The sequence below is a fragment of the Oryx dammah genome, unplaced genomic scaffold (genome assembly GCF_014754425.2).
Source record: "Oryx dammah isolate SB20612 unplaced genomic scaffold, SCBI_Odam_1.1 HiC_scaffold_25, whole genome shotgun sequence".
NCBI lineage: Eukaryota > Metazoa > Chordata > Mammalia > Artiodactyla > Bovidae > Oryx > Oryx dammah.
Genome location: NW_024070209.1, coordinates 60,670,943 through 60,694,205, shown reverse-complemented (window position 1 = coordinate 60,694,205; position 23,263 = coordinate 60,670,943). Strand labels below are relative to the sequence as shown.

Genomic DNA, 23,263 nt, shown 5'->3' with positions numbered 1-23,263 from the left:
GTTCCCAGTCCCCACGATAGGTGTTTGCAAATCCTGAAAGCTTCTTTTGAAATGTCGGCTCCCAGCGTCCCCTCCCCTTTACACATACACTGTACTTCTGAATCAAAAGGTTTGGATAGAAAACTTTGTCTTTCACACTGGCTCCTTTTACTAGGGGACAATCTAGTGGAAAACGTGGTCACAGAATCTGCCCTCAATTTCCTTCCTTCATGCCGCCGGAGCCTCCTCGAGCGATCTCCCCGGATAGTTCGTACTGGCGAAGCCCATTTCCCAGTCGAACAAACTTCTCAAAACACGTCTACCTGGGAGGACTTTTCAAAGCGCAAAAAAAGTGTTTGCGCCCCAACACTGAGTAATGCAATTCTTTTAAATGGCACCTCCTCCTGAATATTAGGCCGACTTTACTTACCCCCTTTCGAGGAATTCCTACCGCTTCTTCTTAATCTCCCCCCGCCCCCTCCCCTCCACCTCAACAGGCGGAGTGAAAAGTTTGAACCGGAGTAAGAGTGAGGGCGAGCCTAGGAGCCGCCGGGCGCTTCGCAGTGGGGAGCACCGGCGCTGCGGGGCCGCGGGGTAGGGCACCGAGAACGCACCGGGCGCGGGGCGAGGAGGTGGCGGAGAAGGACGGGGGAGCCCGCTGAGTGAAAAGGGGCCGCGGCCGCCGCTCATCAAAGTGCTTCCCCTCCCCCAAGCGACACTTTCCTTTGGAGTCCGAATAAAATACGGTAACAGAATATGATGGAGGGCACACTGTTTCCTTAACTGCTTCTCAAAGAACCCGGGAGATCTTCTTAGGACCTTTAATAAGGCTTTGGTCGGTTCTTTTGTTGATCTCTCAAAATCAACTCCTTCTAATTGAAGTTGGAGCTGAAAGCGAGCTAATGTTCAAAGAAAGTGGCCGCCAGACTAACGAAATTACATTTTTTTTTTTTTGACGATGAGGGAACATCTAATCAAAGGGGCAAAAGAGGAGGGGTGTGGGGGGGAGTATGAAGGAGAAAAGGTTTTACAAGATCCTTCTCTGGTTCACAAAAGTCAGCGACACGGGCGCTTCTCTCCAGAACAAAGACACCGCGGCCCATTCACAAAAGCAAGAGAAAGAGAGAGCGAAAACAATAAAAGAACGAGAGAAAAGGAAAAACACGAACAAGATAAAGCCTTAACAGAAAAGCGCTGCGCTCTCCGCAGTTTCTTGACTCGAGTGGGGACACACATTAGGCTCGCGCAGGCCCCCGCGGGGGAATAGTTCGCGAGGCCCTGGGCTCCGAGCCCCCGAGATGCGCAGAGATTTAAAGCAAGAAACGAAATATAGCCCCCGCCTTCGGTTCTGGGGAAAAGCGCTGACTGGAGCGCACTAGTTTGTCGGCAAGAGTTGGCCGGCGCGCTGGGCACACTCCCCTGAGCTTCTGCGCCTCCGCGCCTCTATCCCGGCGCTATCCTGGCCGGGGCCTGCGCGCTGTGTGCCTGAGTTAGCCCTCTCAGGCCTCGGTGCGTGCCGGGTCTCCCAAACCCTCGTCCTCCCGCCTCCTCCCGGCCCCTTTTCGCCTGCAGCGGCGGCGCTGGGCCGAGGTCCGGCAAGGTGGGGCGGCTGTGCGCGCTGGAATGTGCTCTGGCGGTCCCCAGGGCCCTCCACGCGGGAGACAGGCTCTCTCGGTTCCAGATGCGGCCGCGATCTGGGGGAAGTTGGGAGGTATCAAGTAGCACAATTTCCCCCCCACCTAATGAGAGTATTTATCTAATCCCAAATTGCAGGCGAATTTTCTTAATGCTCAACCCGTAAAACCCCGGGATTAAGAGAAGAAAAAGAGAGAGAGGAGAGGGGAGAGGGAGGAGAGTGAAGAGGGGGAGATTGAGATGAAAGTTTCTTGTATGCGGCGGAAAGGACTCAGGCAGCACATCGCTAGGCAAATATCCAGGTGGGAGACGCTGGGCCTGAAGCCTCGACCGTTCGAGCAACGGCCGCAGCTCGGGGAGGGGAAGAGGGGCCCCTTGCCTGGGGAGAGCCGGTGGACTCAGCTCAAGGGCCCCCGGCCGAGGAGGGGGCGTGGGAGCTGGGCCCTGGCTTTAGCATCCAGGTGACCTCGAGGCTGGGCCAGACTCTGGAGGCCACTTGGGACGGGGGAGGGGTTTGGCTCCGGGGCCGTGGGATCCCGGCCAGGGGCGGAAGTTCTGCACCGGCCCGCGGGGCTGTGCCCAAGCCAGCCCGCTGCCAACACTCCTCCTCCTCCACCTCGGCGATCCCCGGGCCCACAGCTTCTTTTGCAGCCGCGCGGGCTTTCGGGTCCACGGCCTCTGGGCGTGCTGGGCTCGCGCCTGCGCCCGGGAGGCAAGACTTTGGGCACCACGCGACGAAATCCGGACGCGGCGCCTTTGCCGCGGGCCCGACCGCGCAGCTTCCCGGGGGCCGCTGCGGGGCGTGCGGGCACCACAAAGCAGCCCGAATGGAAACCCCGCGAGGCTCCGGGCTGAGGCAGGAGGGGCAGGGAGAGGGACAGCAAGTCTGGGGCTAGCGAAGGTTTGTCCCTTGGCAGGTCGGGAGCGGTTTAGGGGAGCCCCCTCTCGGCGAGGCTCCGCGGAAGGGAAGGTTCCGGGAATTCGAATCCTGTGTAAATGGAGTGGGTGACGCCGGTCGCCCAGTCCCAGGCTGCTCCGGGCTGGAGGTTTCCGTCTGCCGGTTTCCCTAGGGTTAGAGCCGGGCTCTGAGAGCTTCGTCCCTCAGGGAGCGTAGCTTTCTCTGTTCTGCTCAAATGAAGAGGGCAAATACCCGATTTCATTTAGTTCTGGTAACTTTGCAGTAACTTCCTTAAATTCTTGTCATGAAATTCTACCTTAGTGTGGTTTTTATCCTTTTGAAAGACTGGCGGCGGCATACTTTTTGAAAGGAATTTGTGTGTATTGGTATAAATATTTGTAGGTATATGTACGCATTATGATCGAGGCTAACGTATAAATGCTAGTGGACTGTTTTCTCTGTCTCCAGACTTGTTGAACGAGCTTTGTTTCAGTCACCCTGGTAGAGTGATGGAAACTACCATAAAATCGCCAGGTTTTTTTCTGTAGCTTAGAACTTCTTGTTGAAAGTTCCCTTTCCCTCATCTCATACGCACAAACCTGCACACACCCTCCTCCTCCCCTCCAACAATAACCCCTCTTCCTTTCACTTCAGTACTTGCAGTCTGGAGGGTTATCAGAAGTCATAGTTATTCCTCATGAGCGCAAAATTATAACAACTGCAAATTACAACATATTAGCTTTTTTTTCAGTGCTGTGGATTCACAAATTTCCTCAAATCTTTAACAGAGATAACCCTTTGAAACATGCTAGTTTACACAGCTTAAGAAAATATGACCAATTGCTTTTCAATTCACATTGGTGTGTCAGCAGGGCCCCTTTGGGGGTGGTGTAAACTTATTCAGATCCAAATACAGCCCAGTATCATGCCCTGCATTCAAGAGGACCATTTTTTTTCCACATGAAAAGTCTTATGAATACAAAAACTTCTCTCAAACCAATGTCAAGTTTTCATTACAAAGAAGTAGCAGCAGTGTTTAAGGTAAGAAAGTTTCTGCTTTTATTGAAAATTTATATATGACTCAGTATTGTAATAAATAAACAGATAACCATTTTCACAAAAAATGACAGTGCTATGCTAGAGAAGAAAATATTAATTGGAGGATTTACTCAATAATGGCAAGACAGATTTTATCAATACAGAATAAATAATAACAGCATTCTTGAGCCAATTTTTAAGACCCAACAAAATGTGGGAACCAAGCTAGATGTAATAAATAATTGTCCAGAGAAAAAGATGCTGCATTCTCAGATGATAAGACTGTCTTTGTAAACTGATGCATGTCAATTAGTCCCATTCTTACTGCTCACCTTCAAATCACAGGACTTGTCTCAGGCTACGTTAAAAGGCCACCCTCTGAAGAAAGCAGAGGAGAAGTTCTCTTATTATCTTTACAGTGAAATGTAAAACAATTGCAGAAAATCCCACTGGTAAACAGAACACAGTTTAATAAGTAAATTGAATATGATCTAACTATAAAATTTAGGTAACAGACTCAGTGTTACATATGGCAGGACTGGAAAAAAATCATTCATGACATTTTCTTTATCCCTCCCTCTTAAGCCCCCTCCCACCCCTCATTATGCTATTAACAACAACATTAACAACAACAACAAAAATGTTTTAAAATTTTCCTCCATCAAAAAATGAGGGAAAATAATGAGGGAAGAGTTTTCTTTCTTTGAACAGTTTCTTGAACATTCCCAATACCAATCACTCACAAGATGTCTGTGCAAATCTACTTCACATGATTTCAAGGAAATGATTAATTCACACCAAAAAACCCTTAAACAAAGCTATTTCGGAGTTCTGTACAAAATCTGGAAAGGAGGGAGGAAAAAGGGTGGTGGTGGTAAAGAAGTACAATCCAGTCAAACAAAATGTTACAAGTTTTAAATCAACGAGAATGACTTTTTTTTTTATGGTCTGGGGAACCCAAGGCTGATAAAATGTTGGTCAGGATTCTGGTCTGGTTTCTACTGAAGGACACATTTCTCTTCTTTCTTGGCCATCTTGCCTTTGTTTTGCTCCAGAGTTCGCTCCAAATGTTCATCTTCTTCTTCGGCCCTGGAAATCAAACAGGAAACCAAATTATTTTTCTTCGTGGAGGGTAGAGCGGCACTCCCCTCTCGCTCCGAATTCCAAGCCCCAGAGGGAACCGGGACTGCGGGGCCAGGGAATGGCTGCCCTGGTCCACTGGAGACCTCTGGCTAGAACTCCCCGACCCCAGCACCCACTTACTGCTTCTCCTGCGCGTCCAAGTCCCTGACGAGCGCGTCGCGCTTGTCCACTAGGGCAACCAGTTCATCCAGCAGGAGTTGCTCGCGTCGCTTCTGGGCCTCGGTCTTCTGCCAGTCTGCAGAGGACAGGAGGCTCCTTACCCACCTTACCCTCCCCTTCCCGCCTTTTCCAGTTCCCTTTTATTTTTCTGCAAAACATATCACAGAGCCACTAGCTAGTAGTGTTTCACGGGAAGTTTGGCCGTCGTGGTGAGGATTTCACCCCTAAAACCCTACTTTCTTAGTATTTTCCGTAGATAAGAGACGGCTATGGCCGGGTTGAAGCCTTCAGGAGACCAGGTGTGCGCCGGTGGCCAGCCGGAGGTGAGCACCTGATTTCAGCCAAAGTGGGGGAGGGAGAGCTGGAGGCCCATAAGAGGTCAGCCGGAGGGTTGGTGGTGGGGGATGTGGGTAAATGAGGAGGCGGGAAGCAGAGATGGGCGATAAAATCCTCCTGAAAAGGCTAGAGAATCTGCCTGAGAACCTATCCTCCTCCCCCACCCCCAAGCTCACTCCATACAGCCCATTCTTCGCTAATTTCCTCTCCGCTCTATTTTAGCAGTTGGATGTATCTCACACTGGGCGCCATATGCTTCACAATAACTTTAAAAGTAGTGAATCGGCTAATTAGCATTTTTCTTTGAAGTAAAAAATAAATTTGCTCTGCAATATTACACTGCAGCTCTCGATCGCATCACAGCCAGTTTTCTTTTGGAGAGGTTTGCTGCGTGGCTTCAAATCAAAGCACTTTTGCAAAGGAAAAATTACATACTTCTTTTTGAAACCCCATGTTAAGGTTGGAAAATCCGATGGGCCGTGCTCTTTCCATGTGTCAGGGCAGTTTTTTGAAGATTTTAGGCCCCAATAATATATTTCCTAATCTTTGCTGGTCTGATAATTTCCTTAAGATGAGCAGCAGTTTCGTTTAATAAAAACAGGACCAAATCGAACATTTAAAGCACTTTTGAAACCAAAGCCAACTGCTCTTTGGCCAGACTGCAAGGGCTTGTAGCTGTCAATCAACCTCCAGTCTACCCCGCCCCCCTCATTAGGAAGGTAAACAATGAAAAGAAGAAGTAGATGATGAGGCAGATAGCCGAACAAATGAGGACCTAAAGGGAAACAGGACACCAGCTTGGGGGGGCGGGGGGGGCGGGGGAAATACCCTGGCCACTGACTCCTGTAGCTCCCTCCCCCAGCAAATGCACTTTCCAAAAAACAGAGGAGTGCAATCCTTTCTGGTTTCTCTCTTCTCTCTCCATTGCCCTGGGCAATCATGTTAAAACTCACAGGGCTGGTGCTTATTCAGATAAACCTAACAATGCACACCGCTGGTTACCATGTGAATCTTCACAAACCGCACAAGAATGTGCTGGTTCAAATCCCCCCGACCCCCTCCAAAGCAAAATTTATTCAAGACAGCAAACTGCTCAGCAGCTTTATGAAAGCAAATGGAGCTAGAGGGAATTCTATCTCGTATTTACAAATTAAAAATTAGATGCATCATCGTGCAATAAAGGTTAGAATAGCAGCAAAAAACTAGAATATTCTATTTTATTACTATTTCTATCACTATAAGCTCAAATACATACACAGATATATATTAAACATGCTATATACTAATTATCCTCATTTGATACAAAACATCACACAAATAGGTACATTAAACGATTGGTCACATTACATTCTTATTTTAAAAAGAAGTGTTCAATTGCATAGAGAGAAATGAAACTATCTCTACGGAAAGCTTTTTTCTGAATGTAAGAATTTAAAAAATAATAATGAAACACCAAAACTGAAGAAAAGCCATATCTACCACAATTTTATTCCTCAGATTTAAATGCAACTGAGGTCAGGAATGCTGGACAATTTTCTAATCTGGTTCTTATTCTTAATCAGTTTCATTCTACTACAGCAGATAAATTAATAGACTCTCCAGGTTGGAAAGATCTTAAAGGTCATCTGGTCTGATTTCAGGTAACTATAGTTCTAGAAGTATTAACTCTGAGAAAAACCTGCTAAATTTGAAAAAGATTTGTAACTAAATTTTATAATTATTAAGATTACCAACTTTGATAAATATTAATTTTTCCATTTCTGACCTCAAGAAATCATTCTAAGTTTAATTTATAATTCTTTACTTCCAAAACATTTTGATGAACTTTAATACTGGGAAATAAAATTTCTCAACCATAAACTCAAGACATATAATTAAGTTGATAATTATGAAATTTTTTAAACTAAGAAAATAATTTTAGTGACACATAATCTTAATTAAATTATTCCTTCTCTATACTTGGTCAGCCACTTTTAAGGTTTTAATTAATAATTAGAAATATCAAGATTTAATTTTTTTTAATAAGGTTTTAACAATATGGATAAGAGAGAAAATTTTGTATTTTTAGTCCCTTAAGTATTGAATAGTTTTAAAAATCTTAATCTTCTCCTAGCTCAATAATGACATTTCCCATAACTGTAACAAAAACATTTTTTAAGTTATGAATATTTAGGTAATTTTCATCATCTTACAAATTTAACTGACATTAAATTTTAAATATTTCAGCATAAATTTATAGGATTTTTCATATTAAATCTGTCATTACCACATTAATATCTATCTACAAATAATTAGTCAAATTGTGGGGGAAAAAAAGCTATGTACAGTGAGTAGATTTTACACCAGCAAAACTACTTTTACTTTGGGTTTGCTTTCTCACAGGAGTAAATTTATACACAATGGTAATTTGGGAAGTTAAATTTTGATGAATTAAAAAATTTAATAACACCTTTCAAACTGATCAAGATTCACATTTATATAGTCAAGGCCTAAATTTAAAAAAAATTTTAAATCCCCCTTTTAATAGCTTCATCTAGACATAATGTCATGTTTTTGAAGCCTGAATATAAGTTTATGTGTTACCTGTTAATACATTTTAAGAAAGGATTACTCACCTATAACAGCTAGCCAGATGCACTGACTTTGGCTTGGACAGAATACAATGTGAGTTCTGATTAATTTAAAGATTCCAGTATACTTTTGCTACAAAAGCCATATCCTCTCACAACAAATAGGATTAAGTTTTGATGCTGCATTTGAGCCAAAGTGTTGAAATAAAGAGATTCTGTTTATGTCTATCTGCACTGAGCTGTTTCGTTAATTCAAAAAACTCTTTTTTTATATATAGGGCCAATTATTCATTCCCTGATTCAGTTTATTTGCTGAAGTTGATAATTACCTTGGAAAAAAGGCAAAGAAATACCTATAAACACTTTAATAGAAAGGACCTAAAGTTCTTGTAGTAAACCTTCAACCTTGCCACTATAAATAAGCCTGGCACTTTGATGAAAATTAACACTAGTTTTGTAAAGAGCACATTGGGGGATTGCAGTCAAGTCTTATCTTTAGTTCCAGTCAACTAGCAATCCTGAAAGAGTTTGCATCATCATCAGAGCAGGCCATTTGATAGGATTCTACCGCTGTACCTAATCAATCTATGGAAGACTGTGGCTGTGCTGTGTAACAAAGCTAAAATAGATTTACAAATGGGGTTTTAGGGGATAAGCTCCTCCACAGGATTACATATTGATTTTAAATATAAAAAGCTTATCATATAAGCCATAACTACAAAAATAGTGAACCTATGCATAAATCCCTTTAGAAGAGCACCCACTTCAAACTCTAAGCCAAGAATAAATCAAGATGTACAAAATCCTAGAGAAGATCCATTTCTTGTGCAGAAAATGAACACACCACTTTCCAAAAGCCCACCCTAATGTGTGCAGAAATGAATTTATCTTTCCTGAGGGGGCATTAAATAATCTGGAACAAAAAAACTATAGGAAAGTATCTGAAAGATGTTTGTTAGCTTAAAGGATCCTGCAACTTAGCTCAGTAGAGTGAAACTCCTGCAATGAAAACACCTCAGGGGAAAAGAAAAAGGTAAAAAAAGGCCAAAGTGATTATGGAGTCTCAGAAGAATGGATATATTGAATGTTATTATTATTATTTTGCTCTCAAACCAAGCTGTTAATATTTCTTTCATTGTGCTATGGCTATTAATATTCTGTGCTTTCTCCTGGTGAATGGTTTCACTAGCAGATTTATTTGGAAATATTTTAGTTTATTTATTATGAAAAACATCTCATGGCTACTAAGAAGAAGAGATGGGAAAGAAAAGAGAAAGGAACTTTAAAACAAAGGAAAGCAAAACAAAACCAATCAGTGTTGCCTGTTCATGTGTTTTTCTGCAGTGAGTTAATGCTCCAAAAGACTACTGAACTGCATGTGTGTTCACTCTAAGGGCTGGCTCAGAGGACACTGTCTTCAAAGAACTGATAATCATGATGACCAGTATTTCTCTAGGACAGCCCAAGCCACATATTGCCCAGGCTAGTGGGGCAGGCCTTTCTCTGAGAAAGTGTCTTTATTTGTAATCAACAGGCTGTTTCTTTCCTCAAGCCTCTTTTTCCTGTCAACCAATAACAGAAACTGGCTGAGAGATTTAAGGCACAATCAAATATGGGACAATAGCATTAATTAAAAAATAAAACAGAACAAATCCTCAAAAAAGTAACAATTGCATTAAAGGTGTCTGAAAAGAAAAACATTCTTTTTTTCCCTCTTCTTCAAAAATACTTTCTACTGTTCTTCCATGTGGACAAGAGGATCAGGCAGAAAAATTTTAGATTATTTAATTAAGACTGAAGGTCTACTACATAGGCATAGGTTGCCAATGAAACTGGGGTGTTTTATATGTATCATGGCCCTCCTTAAAGATGGTACTATATGGTAATAATAGTGGTTTTGGGATAGAAGCAGGATTTGCCTTAAAAGTCAACTGTATTGTATCAAGCTGCATCTTAGGGATGATTTAACTTACTATACATGACAGAGTAAATTTTTAAAAATTGTAATATTCTGTATTGAGCATAATGAATTTATAAAGAACAAACTATAAGAGTTATACATACATTATACATACTATATACACATATATTTTATATTATACATATAAATATCATATAAATAGAATTTGCTATACCTACTTTTCAAATGACTGTTACGCTTTCCAATCTCTTTTAAAGACTATAACCATGACAACAAAAATTATATCAAGAGGAAAAACACCATTTAGTATATTTGTGCATTTTATTTCAATGGCAAGTTTCACGGAACTTCTTAAATAATTTTGACAAATTTTATAGTCATTAGTGGTATAATTTGACAGCCACTTGAAGAAAATTAGTTATCTGAAGCCTTTTAAATAAAGTAAATCTAATTTCTAAATTAGGATATACAAATGTCATATTTATCAAATGACATTAGGAATATAAAAGTAAAAATAAAGCTTCTATAAATGTAGAAGATAGTATTTAGATAAACAGCATGTGTTTTATTTAATAACAATATTAATTAAACTATTTTAAAAATATATGGTTTCATTTGACTTTCTCTTACAAACTTAAATTTCTAGTTTCCAAACTAATTATAATTGACTTCTTATAGATCAGGTACCTTATCAGGTGAAGAAAGAAATTACCATGGACAGTCAGTGGGTTAAGAGGTCAATATAGAATAGGAAAATCAATTTGCATTGATTAGACAAAAGGTCCATTTTACAGAGCCCAAAGGATTAGCTCTCAAGCAGACATCTTTGAACTATAAGACATTTTCAACCAAGAGGTATAAGGAGAACAGCATTCTAAAGTACCAGAGAATTTTAAAAAATAACTGTATATAATAAATGCCATAGTTAAGCCAGCTGATGTTTATCGATATTATGAACCATACTTAGGACTACTATATATGTTATTCATTTACAAGTTTATATAATGTGTGAAAGTATTGAATCTCTCTCATATGCCTGAGTCTTTGCTTGACTATTTACTTGATAAGAGTTGGAATCTTAAGAACTATAGTAGGCTGGACAGTGACATATTTGCATGGACACCAGTTAAATGTCAAGGTAAAGTTTAGAGTCTGAATGTGAAAAATCAAAATTGTAAATCTTTCTCAAACTTCTGCAGTGGAAGCAACTTTAACTTACACATAAAATGAAATCATTTAACTACTTATATTTTCTATTTAATGGACTTTTAAGCTTACAATTTTATGTTTAATAGTAAACAAAATCATCTGCATTAGGGTCTTAAGGTTTTACATGACTAAAGGTTTCTGAATCTAAGACTTTTATTTGGAACTCCTGTAGTTCCTTGTCAGACCACACCTAGTGAGACCGAAGTATATTACACTCTTTAAAAAATCTCTTTGACAACTGACACTTTACACACCTCACTGGGCCATGGCATCTCTTACCTTCAATGGCTAGCATTGCCCGCAATTCCCGATTCAGCAGCTCATACCTTCGTTCTAAATCGTGTTCTTTTTCCCTAGGCAAGTTACAAAAGTTCATCAATATGCTAATTACTAAATCATTAAACACTTAAAAAAAACCTTTAGGTTACATTGATTTTAGGACTCATAACTGACTTTTCTCTTTAACTTTAAGCTACTCAAAACAAATGATACACAAACCTAAAATCTTCCTCAGGTTGAATACTTACTAGTGGTATTATTTTTCTCCTTCAATTTTGAGTTGTACAAAAGTATATTTTAATCTATGGATAAGTAATCTCATTCTTCAATGCTTCTTGTCTTAAGTGCCATGTATAAAGCTATTTCATAAAATATTTTTCGTAACTGTCAATAAACACCTTTTAGTCTAGAACTCCATGTGAAGAGTACAAGAAACGTGAAAGTACTAGCAGTGCAAATTTAATAAAGAGACAATAAAAAAAAATCAGGATAAATTAAGTTCTGCACTTCATAATTCTTTTATTAAGGCATTGCAGAAATAACAAAAATAGAGGCTTTCACTAAAATAAAATGTAAACCTGTTTCTTCCCACACTAGGTGGCATAATATAAGAATACTGCTAGTGAGAAAAAGGGACAAGCATTAAGTCCTTCACTAAATGCTAAAGACTTGAGAATGCTTACATTTGGTTTAGTCTCCATTTTACTGTAATTCTTGGAGTCATAAAAGGTCACTTCTGTGTAATTAATCTTTTATCCTAAAATTTAGGGTAACATTATCTGTAGAATACAAAGGTACTTTTGTCCTTATTAAGAATTACTTAATTTTTAACTGAAAATTTGATGTTAAATAAACTTCAGTTTTATTTCTTTTTCTCCTTAATATAAACCAAACATCCTTTTTTGTGCAAAAGTCATTTCTTAAGCCCAAAAATTATTTACATTACTTGGTTTTCAGTATAATAAATACATTTTTTCAGTATCTAATACTCTATTTTAAAATTCTTACTCTTCAAATAAAAAATGGTTATATAGTATTTTAAATTTTATTTTTATATAAAATATAGTATCTAAAGAAAGAAAAAAATTAAGCCTAATAAATATGAAATCCCAAGAAAGACAATGATAGAAAGTCTAAGATTCCTCAATGTTGTAGTAAAAACAAGCAGTGATAAGTACTTACAGGAGAGAGAGCTGGTTCATTCTTCTTATTAAGGCATTTTTCTTATTAACTAACATAAACCACTCCTGCATCATAGCTTCTTCTTCTTCTGTGTTCCTTCCTATAATTTAAGAAGAGTTACTGTTTTTTCTGTTTTACAAGCCAAATAATAGTTCAGCACAAGTCTTGTTTTTTTTTTTAACATGAAACATATTTTAGCTAACCCAATAGTACAAATTAAACTGTTTATAACAGTTTATACATAAGATTAAGGTCTGAAAAAAGGAATCAATATTTAGAAATTCATAAACCAATCTCCAAAGGAGGTATTATTCAGCATGTATATTTCAGTCCCCTGAACATATCTACAGATCATACTAATGTACATTAAAAAAAAAAGTGTTCCAACTTTTAAATCCTCCCCAGAGGTTGACTTGTTATTATATTTCAATGAGGAACTCAGGAAGCTAACAGACATATGGTCATGATAAAAATAAATAAATTAATTAAAAACCACATTAAAAAATCATTATGAGAATTACAAGACTAGCAGGTAGATCAGAGAAGTCAAGAGATTTTGTGACAGCTTCCACCTGTAATGACTTGCTTTTTTTCTTATTTTCCTCCCCAAAAGTAAACTAAAGATATATACATGCATATACATTTCCAGAACTCATCATCCCTAATAGTGTAAACATTTGCAAATTATTTTAAATATATTATAAATGACCAGGCTACAAAAATACTTACATCTCTCTGTGAAAAAAGAACATAATAATCTTCAGTAAATGAGAAAACATTTGAGCAGAGAAATGACTTTAAATGTCAGGTTATAAATTTACTGATTACACATTTAAAATTCATTTTCCCTAATATTCATTCCATCATCTATACTACTCCTCCCCTCAAAAAGATTATAATATATAGTGTATATTTGGTATTATTCATATAGAAGTAGGCCACAATCATACTTGAGAAAAATATTAATACCCCACCTTCTTCCTTCAAACTGCCTTCAAATTGTATCCAGTCAAATTTATAATTCTTTGACTTTGTTTTGTTCTGAATTTCATCCATGATTGGTTTATTGTTTTGTTAGGCCATTATTTAATACTTCAGACCAACTTCTAGATAGATTCATAGGGTTAACTTAAATATCTAACAAAAAAATTAAATACACCAGGCTAAGACTAAATATCCTAGTCAATTTCCTAAGTTTTATTTTCTTCTTTAGATTTTTTCTTTTAACTGTCAAACACACTACCAGTCCATTAAAAAATATTCAAACAATACAGAGACATAATTGAGTTAAAAGTCAAGTCCTCTTTTACCAACCCCACCCTCTCTAATTTGCCTATCTACCTCCCTTCTCCAGAAGTACTATTACAGTTTAGCATATCTTCTTCCAGACCACATAGGTAGCTATGTCTAACACACACAGGTATATACCATGTCTGGACACATACAGGTTTTTTTTCTTTAACATAGGGCCCTTGATTTGTTGTTGTCATGCTGTTCAAAGATCTATTTCATTCTTGTAATACTTGCATAAATTATGGATGTGACATAATTAACTATCTCCACATTAATAGAAATTTAAAGAAAGTTTCAGAATGAAAATAGACTATAAAGAGCTGATCTGTGTGCAAGATTAAACGTGTATTTCAGAGCATCCCTGTAAAACAGATGTCTGTTTTTCATTATTAGGGAAAAGAGTGAGAGATACGTGCTTTCATTAAATTAAAGTCCGTTAAACTTTATGATATGAAGCAGACCTGGGATAGATTCTTTTAGAGTATGAACAAAAGTCTTTATTGTTTTACAGCATTTTTAATCTCTCTTTTAGGGTAACTGGTTTTGTATTCACTTTGGACCATGTGATGTCTTGACACTGGTCATGTGATATAGGCTGCGATAGGCACAAATCCCTGGGTAGCAACAAAAGAAGAAAGAGTAAAAAGAAAAAGCTGAGAAAAAGCTTGCAATTTGGAAAAAGGCCAATTGTACCCTGGTGAAGGCCTTTTTGATCAGTGAAATGACACATGTGTGCAATATTAATAGGTGCTGTTTTTATGATATTTTGTTTTCTGATTAAAGACTTAATTTTTGTGTTCATAACCTCAGTGGTTTCTAAAAATATACCAATATTAAAACTTCACTTTGAATTTAACCTAAACCTGTAATTCAGGCTTTCAGGCAATAATACTAGAAGCATCTAGCCTTCTCTTAAATTAGCATCATTTTCTTCAATGGAAGACTGCTTCCTTGAGAACAACAATATTGATGTGGTACTACTGTGCTGTTTTCAGTTTAGCTCATGCCTATGATTTCTAGATAAGAATAAAAGATGCACCTTCCCTAATTATTAGGAAATGAGGAGAGTCTCATGTTTCAAAAGGGAATAAGCCAAACAATAACACATATTTAAAGATATATTATTCAGTGCTACCTAGATTATATAAATTAACTGAAAAACATATTTGAGGTTAAATCATCACTAACTCCTTATCTGAGGTAGTAAACAATGATGGAAATCTATACTTAGCCTAGTAATAAGAAAATTAAATTTTCTTCTAATACATCATCATACTATTGTTTTTAGGGATATAAAATTTTTTAAATTTAAAAAGCTTTTAAAAGCCAGTAAGTTGAACCATTACAAATTAATCCTGACTTTAATAACTGGTTAAAGACCCCTTTAGCTTTATAAGTAACAAAAAATATTAAAGCCTGTGATCACAGTAAGCTTTTCTCATTTCTCCTCCAACCATTTGTTATTTAATCCAATACTAGTAATCCAATTTGTCCATCAGACTTTTAAAGGGCAGAATGCAACTTCCTCAGCTTAGACACTTTTCAAAGTACAATATATTTTTCAAATGAATGCTGGATGTTTCATTTTTCCCAACTGTTCCTAGCTCTAATGCATGAGGAAAAAAAAGAACAAGATGAACATTGTTCATACTGATTAAGTAAGAGCTCATTAAAGAGCTGTCAGTGCGGTACTTTGAATATGCATGAAGCATATAATCAGATCTAGTACCGTCACTAGAGGAGAATACGGTAAGTACAAAGGATTGATTTAATTACTTAGAGTGGGCTGTGGTGGTAAAGCAGTCTTGTTAGTGCAAAAAGAAAAAGAGGTTGTATTCTGGCACTGTTAGAAAAAAGGCAGTTTTAGCTTCTGCCACAATACATAATCTCAGAATAAAGCACTTTACATTGTAGCTTAAAATGAAGACTGTCATTATTTTATAAAATGCCATAAATCATTTTATCTTGTTTAAACTCACCAAGTTAATTATCTTGCTTTCAAAATTATCTTCAATTTGTAATCACAACTGCATTTTTATCACCTTATTTTTATCAGCCAAAGCTGAAATTTAAATATTTTTTTCAGTTTCATGAACTGAAAAATTCAAGATCTATACTATTGAAGACCATTTTGAAACTTAAAAAATGACAAAATTCTACAGTTCAGTACAGTTGCTAAAATGTGAAAGCATGGCTGGGTTGTTATACTGTATTTTAAAGCAGAGTGCCTCACGTGTATTATAAATATACTATCAATAAAATATCACCTTAACATTTTAAAGTATTGACTAATTAATACTGTCTCTGGTAATTTTTTTCTCCTTTATTTCCTTAAAAAATTCTGGTTTTTATTCTGCCTCCTGGAATGTAACATCTTTCTGACATCACAATCTCTTATTGTCAGTTTTCTCTTTTTAATTATGATAGCCAGAGTATGATTTATAAAAATTACTAAATAATGAAGCATAATAATAGTAGGAAAAGTCACATGTAAATATGACTTCAAATAATTCTTCCTATCACATAGTTAATGAAACCTACTTAATACAAAGCAGAATAATACACCACTACATGTACTACAAATACTCAATAAAATGTTAGTTAACATCTGCCTTCATATTCCATCTCCTCCCTCCCAAAATGATTAAAAGATTTAATTCCACTTAAAAATTCATTCCTTCACCCAGCAATGTGTATATAGTTCTCATTTGCTTTTTCAAAAGCAGCATTTTCAATGTAAATTTTAAAATGAACAAAAGGAAAATGATGGTAAAACCTTAAAATTATGAATTATATTTTAAAAACTGTCTACTAGTTAACTTTTCCTACTTAATTTTTCACCATAAGCTTATTATCTATTTAGAAAGATATATTTTCAGACAATGAATTCTTATATAAATGCAAAATAAGGAAAAACACAATTTTAACTGAACAGAAGATTAATTCAACAGGAGAAAATGAAAACATAAAGATGAAAGTGCTGTTGAATATACATACAAATTCACAGTTTTCTACCATGAAAACATTAAAGAATGCTGAAATCTTGCCATAGCTCCATAGTGGAGATGGCTGACTAGTGATCACATGTGGCCCTTAAAGGACACAATGTAGCAAAGCCAAATCAAACATTAAAAACAAAAAAGTTGCCATTACTAATTATCGCTATGTTATGATTACCTGAGTATGATGACCTCTGAAAGATTTAATATATTACAATAGAGATACACATGAATGTGTCCAACTAACTGGTACCAGAGAAACATTTTAATAACAAAGGAGATAAAGTCTGGTAGATTTACTTAATGAATGAGAGAGATTAATTTACTGCAGTTATATAGGGACATGGATACACAAACTCCAAAGCCAATATTACTATAGGACTCCAGTGCCCTAGTTTAGAAAATATTTTAAACTTAGGAAATAGAGCTTTATTATGAAAACAAATTGTACTATGTAAGCAAACAGTTGATAAAATGTTTCTACACTAAGAATATCCTCAAACAGCAATCAACATAAATGAAGAACCATAATCCTTATTGATGTCTTCAGCAGCAATTGTCTTAAAACAATTTGCTCAGCTTGATATATTTGTTATAGTATTAATAATATAAACTTTGGTGAAAATCCTGTCTTTTGTTGAAGTAGAATAAAAACTAATACATTCTCTCAAACACATCTTTCATTTGCTAATTTGATAAAACGAAGTGTGAGGAGAGATTCAGGGCAATCTCTCTCTACAGATAAATTTGACAGACTTCTATGCACCTACCTATGCAGGAGAAGGTATAGACAAGTTCACCGAATCTCTTCTATCATAGACTTATACAAAAGAAAAAGCTACTTCTAGAGTCCAGAAATTAATAACAATCTTCTTGTGCCAAGTTCTTGGTAGAGTCTGAATAGCCTTGCTATGCCAAAAATCAGAGCTCAATTTCTCAAAAGGTAAATTAAGCACACACTTAAGATAGTAAAAAAGATAAACTAAAAGCATGAAAATAATCATGGAAAAATTCATAATTGATAAAATTGTTTGTATTTATTTACATTTTAGTATTTTTTTAAAAATTACATGTGGGATGGAGTTGCTTCCATAATTTCAGTGAGTCCATTCTGAAGGAGATCAACCCTGGGATTTCTTTGGAAGGAATGATGCTAAAGCTGAAACTCCAGTACTTTGGCCACCACATGTGAAGAGCTGACTCATTGGAAAAGACTCTGATGCTGGGAGGGATTGGGGGCAGGAGAAGGGGACGACAGAGGATGAGATGGCTGGATGGCATCACCGATTCGACAGACTGAGTCTGAGTAAACTCTGGGAGTTGGTAATAGACAGGGAGGCCTGGCGTGCTGCGATTCATGGGGTCGCAAAGAGTCAGACACAACTGAGCAACTGAACTGAACTGAACTGAACTGAAGAGCCTTTAAAAGTATTAGCATGACCCACATTTCAGATAAAGCATGACTATCTTGACTATCAACAAATATGCACTAGGCTAAATTCAAAACACTTCCCTGGTGGCCTAGATGGTAAAGACTCTGCCTGCAATGTGAGGAAATCTGCAAAGCGGTTCCATCCCTGGGGTGGGAAGATCCCCTGGAGGAGGAAATGGCAACCCACTCCAGTATTCTTGCCTGGAGAATTCCATGGACAGAGGAGCCTGGCAGGCTAAAGTCCACGAGGGTGCAAAGAGTCGGACACAAACGACTGACTGACTAACACTTTCACTTTCAAAACACTCAAAACAGAGCTCGGAAACTATATTTATTTTTCAATGTGCATTTAACATATTCTGTAAAATCACAAAAAATACAGTGAGTCACTTTTATATACATCATTAAACCAAACAGACTACTGTCTACTTGGAGATCAACTGGGCATCCTCCAATAAGAGAAAAACTTAAACTGTGAGACACACTTATAGAAAGATAGCTTCCCCTGCTATATCTCCCCTCTCTTGAAGCCCCCACCTTTGTTTGGCGTGCACCTAGCAGTCTCTTTACCTCCTCCCTCTCCTAGAGCCTTCGTGCAGTCATGTCATGGAAATGACTTAAAGAGTGGTCCTAGAAGTGACAAAGATATTAATGTTAAAGATGAGCATGAAGAGTTGAATAAAATTATTTCTGGAAAAGTGGAAGTGAAAGAAACAATACTTCAATTTTTTCATTAAAAAATTTTTTAAAAAATTTTTATCATTTGGCTGTACTGCTTGGCAAGTGGGATCCCAGTTCCTCAATCAGGGATCAAACCTGCACCCCCTGCATTGGAAGTGCAGATTCTTAACCCCTGGGCCACAGAGGAAGTCCCAACATTATTTCTAGATGCATTTTAAGATGTGATTTTAAATACATATGTAGGGGCTTCCTTGGTAGCTCAGCGGTAAAAAATCTGCCTGCCAATGCAGGAGACACAAGTTCCATCCCTGATCCGGGAAGATCCCACATACTGTGGAGCAGCTAAGTCCATGTGCCACAACTATTGAACCTATGCTGTAGAGACTGGGAACCACAACAACTGAGCCCATGTGTCCCAATTACTGAAGTGTGTGCACCGTAGAGCCCATGTTCCACAAAAAGAGGAACCACTGCAATAAGAAACCCCTGCACCACAACTAGAGAGTAGCTTCTGCTTGCCGCAACAGAGAAGAGCTCACGCAGCAACAAAGACCCAGCACAGCCATAAATAAATAAATTATAAAAAATAAATAGATATGCATATGTAGATAAATGTTGTAAGATATTATTAAAGTTTTATATATTCAAGTAAGTCAAAATCTCTGGGGGAGACCTTCTCACTGGGAGGTTCATCTTTTTTAAGGTTATTTGGACATATAGTTTGTTTTTTTTTTACAATACTGTATTGGTTTTGCCATACATTGACATAAATCCACCACGGGTGTACATGAGTTCCCAATCCTGAACCCCCTCCCACCACCCTCCCCATATCATCTCTCTGGGTCATCCCAGTGCACCAGCCCCAAGCATCCTGTATCAAACGTAGGCTGGCGATTCATTTCTTACGTGATAGTATACATGTTTCAATGCCATTCTCCCAAATCATCCCACCCTCTCCCTCTCTCACAGAGTCCAAAAGTCTGTTCTATACATCTGTGTCTCTTTTGCTGTCTCGCAAACAGGGTTATCATTACCATCTTTCTAAATTCCATATATATGTGTTAGTATACTATATTGGTGTTTTTCTTTCTGGCTTACTTCACTCTGTATAATCGGCTCCAGTTTCATCCACCTCAATAGAACTGATTCAAATGTATTCTTTTTAGTGGCTGGGTAATACTCCATTGTGTATTTGTACCACAGCTTTCTTATCCATTCATCTGCTGATGGACATCTAGGTGGCTTCCATGTCCTGCCTATTATAAACAGTGCTGTGATGAACATTGGGGTACATGTGTCTCTTTCAATTCTGGTTTCCTCGGTGTGTATGCCCAGCAGTGGGATTGCTGGGTCATAAGGCAGTTCTATTTCTGGACATATAGTTCTTTATGAAGTAGTATGGGAACTCAATCCATGATTTAAGAACTTTATGGAAAAGCGCTTGACTCATTAATAAAGATGAACTTTATTAATAGAATAAAGACTTCTTATAGATTGTAGACTACCTTTATGAATGCTTACTTACATTAATCCTGAGAAATTCCTGTGGATAAGAATATAAATTCTGGTAGGGCTAAGTATACTTTATAAATGTATACCATCTATAGTTTCTCTGGCTGGTTAGGTCTGTCATTCTGAATAAGATGCAAAGAAGATAAACATTGAATTTGTATCCCAAGTGGCTTTTCTTTCAGTTCAGTCAAAAAAAAAAAAAATGACTTGGAGTCCCTTGATCTTAGACTAATTAATCTCTTCAAACCTCAGTCTCCCTCTCTATAAGCATAATCACATTACTTACCTCATGGTTGATGGAGGAATTAAATGAGAAAATCCATGTGAAGTCCTTAGCACAGTGCCCAAGACTAAAAATGCTAGCTGTGATGATGCTGAGGAAGAGGATGATAAAGGCAAGGCAGCACTGAGCTGACAACTGGAGATAGAAAGATGACCAAGGTATAGTCCCTGCCTTCAAAAGGGTATATAGTCTAGTATGGAGACAGACACATAATCAGGGAGAGCTGGAATGAGGATGAATTTTTAAACATCTCTGTGGACACAAAATATATTGTAAACATTCATAAGTCATAAGAAAGTCCATAGTTAGTATAATTAGTATGTCATTGGTCCTAAGTGAGATAGGTGAAAAACATGAGTGAATCAGTACAAACTCATCTCTGCAGCTGGAAAAACAAAAGTGAATGCCCTTTTGGGTCTGCAGTGTTACAGCTGCATACAAGACCGTCATAGCTATGGTGATACAGTAATGTGGCTATGCTCCAGGAAATGACAGTCTAGTTATTTGCAATTGATTTTAGAAATTCAAGAACAAGGTAGATCATGAAATACTACTTAATAATCAAAAGTGAAAGAAGTTAAGTTTTAAGATTGAAAATTATAGATTAATAGGATACACCTAAAAGTTTACTCATTATTAAAATAGGACAAAATGACAATTTGAAGTACAAATTAATATAAATTTAATAAAAGAAATCCCCTAACAAGGAAAACCAAATGTTTATAGAGCAAAAAAGCTTCAGAGACAGTAAGTTTTCATCATTTTTATAGGAAGAGATTTTGATCTTAAAAACATAGCATTGTTAAATCAGCTTATGAAATTGGCAGTATCAATAAAAAAGATGATTTACTAAATGCCAGGTAAGAATGAGATTTGATTCTGTTGAAAGTGTAGAAAATACATTCAATGTTTAAAATACAGAAGGACAAATCAGGTAGATCTGCTCCAAATAGCTTTTAATAGAGTTTTTCTCAAGATGTATCATGCAGCCAATCAGCTAGTCTTTTAGGTAACCCCATGTTGCGTAGTCCTGAAATGTCCTTAAAAAAATCATAGCAGGGTGTCATCAGAGCCTCCAGTGTTCAATAAGGCATGACGAGTTCAACCTCTAATGTGATACATGCACAGCAACTTCTCTACACCTTGTTTGATCATGCTTGGCTTCAGGTAACCAAGCAACACTGGGGTATATCCTTCCTTATAGACCTTCTTAAAAACCTTTATTCAGTGAGGGAGAGCTAAAGGGATTAGGCCTATCCCCTCCTAGCCTATGTCCACATTTATTCTTTAGACAGAGATGCCTAACGAAAAACAGGACACTGCAGAGCCATCTCTAGCAGTCTTGTAACTTGCACAGGGATTCAACAATTACATGACACTTCGAATCAAATGTAACAAATGGTGTTTTTCAACACCAGACCAGGTGACTAGTTTGAGTTTCAGCATTATACTACCTCATCTAATGCCCTTCAGCCTTCCCAGTGGAGCCATTCTCTTCACAAAGAAAGAGACACTTATGATAGACTTGTGTCCACAGTGATGCTTCCTGAAGCCTTGGAAAGAAAAGTGTCTCAAGGATGCTCTATGTCATGTATCTCCCTCACCAGATGACTGACAACCAATAACCTTCTCATAGGCTGGGGATAATAATCATGATGATTATGATAATAGCATCAAATATTTAATGAGGTTATATTAATATAACTTACCTAAAGTAATAGAGCTAGTTAGTTAGTGGAGGAACTTAGGTCTCAAATCCAGGTAGTTTGTTTTGTGAACCACTGTTCTCAGCCACTCTACTTGACACTCATAGGTAAACAGTCTAATCAGAATAGGCCTTTTATTTAGAATTCAGGCCAACCCTGACAAGTCTTCAGAATGACTCTGATATGCAAAGCAGAAAAAACAAAACAAAACCCCCAAACAAAAAGCAAACCTTTAAACCTCTGACAAACAAGTTCACCCATTAGTAGAGGGTATTTTGTTTATTCTTCCTGTGTAGGTCACTGAGACTTGACAATGACCTCAGAGCACATCGAGGAGTGTCAAGGGGATTCAGCTTTTCTTCCTATGCAAATATGTCCATACGATCCTTAATTTATAGGTTGTTATATGAGAAATGCTGGGCTGGAAGAAGCACAAGCTGGAATCAAGATTGCCGGGAGAAATATCAATAACCTCAGATATGCAGATGACACCACCCTTATGGCAGAAAGTGAAGAGGAGCTAAAGAGCCTCTTGATGAAAGTGAAAGAGAAGAGTGAAAAGCTTGGCTTAAAGTTCAACATTCAGAAAACGAAGATCATGGCATCTGGTCCCATCACTTCATGGGAAGCAGATGGGGAAACACTGGAAGCAGTGTCAGACTTTATTTTTTTGGGCTCCAAAATCACTGCAGATGGTGACTGCAGCCATGAAATTAAAAGGTCACTTACTCCGTGGAAGGAAAGTTATGACCAACCTAGATAGCATATTCAAAAGCAGAGACATTACTTTGCCAACAAAGGTCCGTCTAGTCAAGGCTATGGTTTTTCCTGTGGTCATGTGTGGATGTGAGAGTTGGACTGTGAGGAAAGCTGAGTGCCGAAGAATTGATGCTTTTGAACTGTGGTGTTGGAGAAGACTCTTGAGAGTCCCTTGGCCTGCAAGGAGATCCAACCAGTCCATTCTAAAAGAGATCAGTCCTGGGTGTTTATTGGAAGGACTGATGCTAA

At 37.8% G+C, this 23,263-nt stretch overlaps 1 protein-coding gene across 9 annotated transcripts in view; it reads right to left on the bottom strand.

The window, feature by feature from the left end:
- Window positions 1-3,547: 3,547 nt before the first annotated feature.
- The window catches only part of EHBP1 (EH domain binding protein 1), a 344,879-nt gene continuing 325,163 nt past the window's right edge, over window positions 3,548-23,263 (bottom strand). For 8 of the 9 annotated variants that reach the window (XM_040224015.1, XM_040224019.1, XM_040224016.1 and 5 more), the window contains 4 exons: window positions 12,350-12,449; window positions 11,168-11,241; window positions 4,814-4,928; window positions 3,548-4,639 (listed from right to left, as the gene is read on the bottom strand). In XM_040224015.1, coding sequence (XP_040079949.1) covers window positions 4,549-4,639; window positions 4,814-4,928; window positions 11,168-11,241; window positions 12,350-12,449 — 380 coding nt within the window. In that variant the 3' untranslated portion in view covers window positions 3,548-4,548. The remainder of the gene's footprint in view (window positions 4,640-4,813; window positions 4,929-11,167; window positions 11,242-12,349; window positions 12,450-23,263) is intronic. The other variant, XM_040224017.1, reaches the window with a different exon arrangement.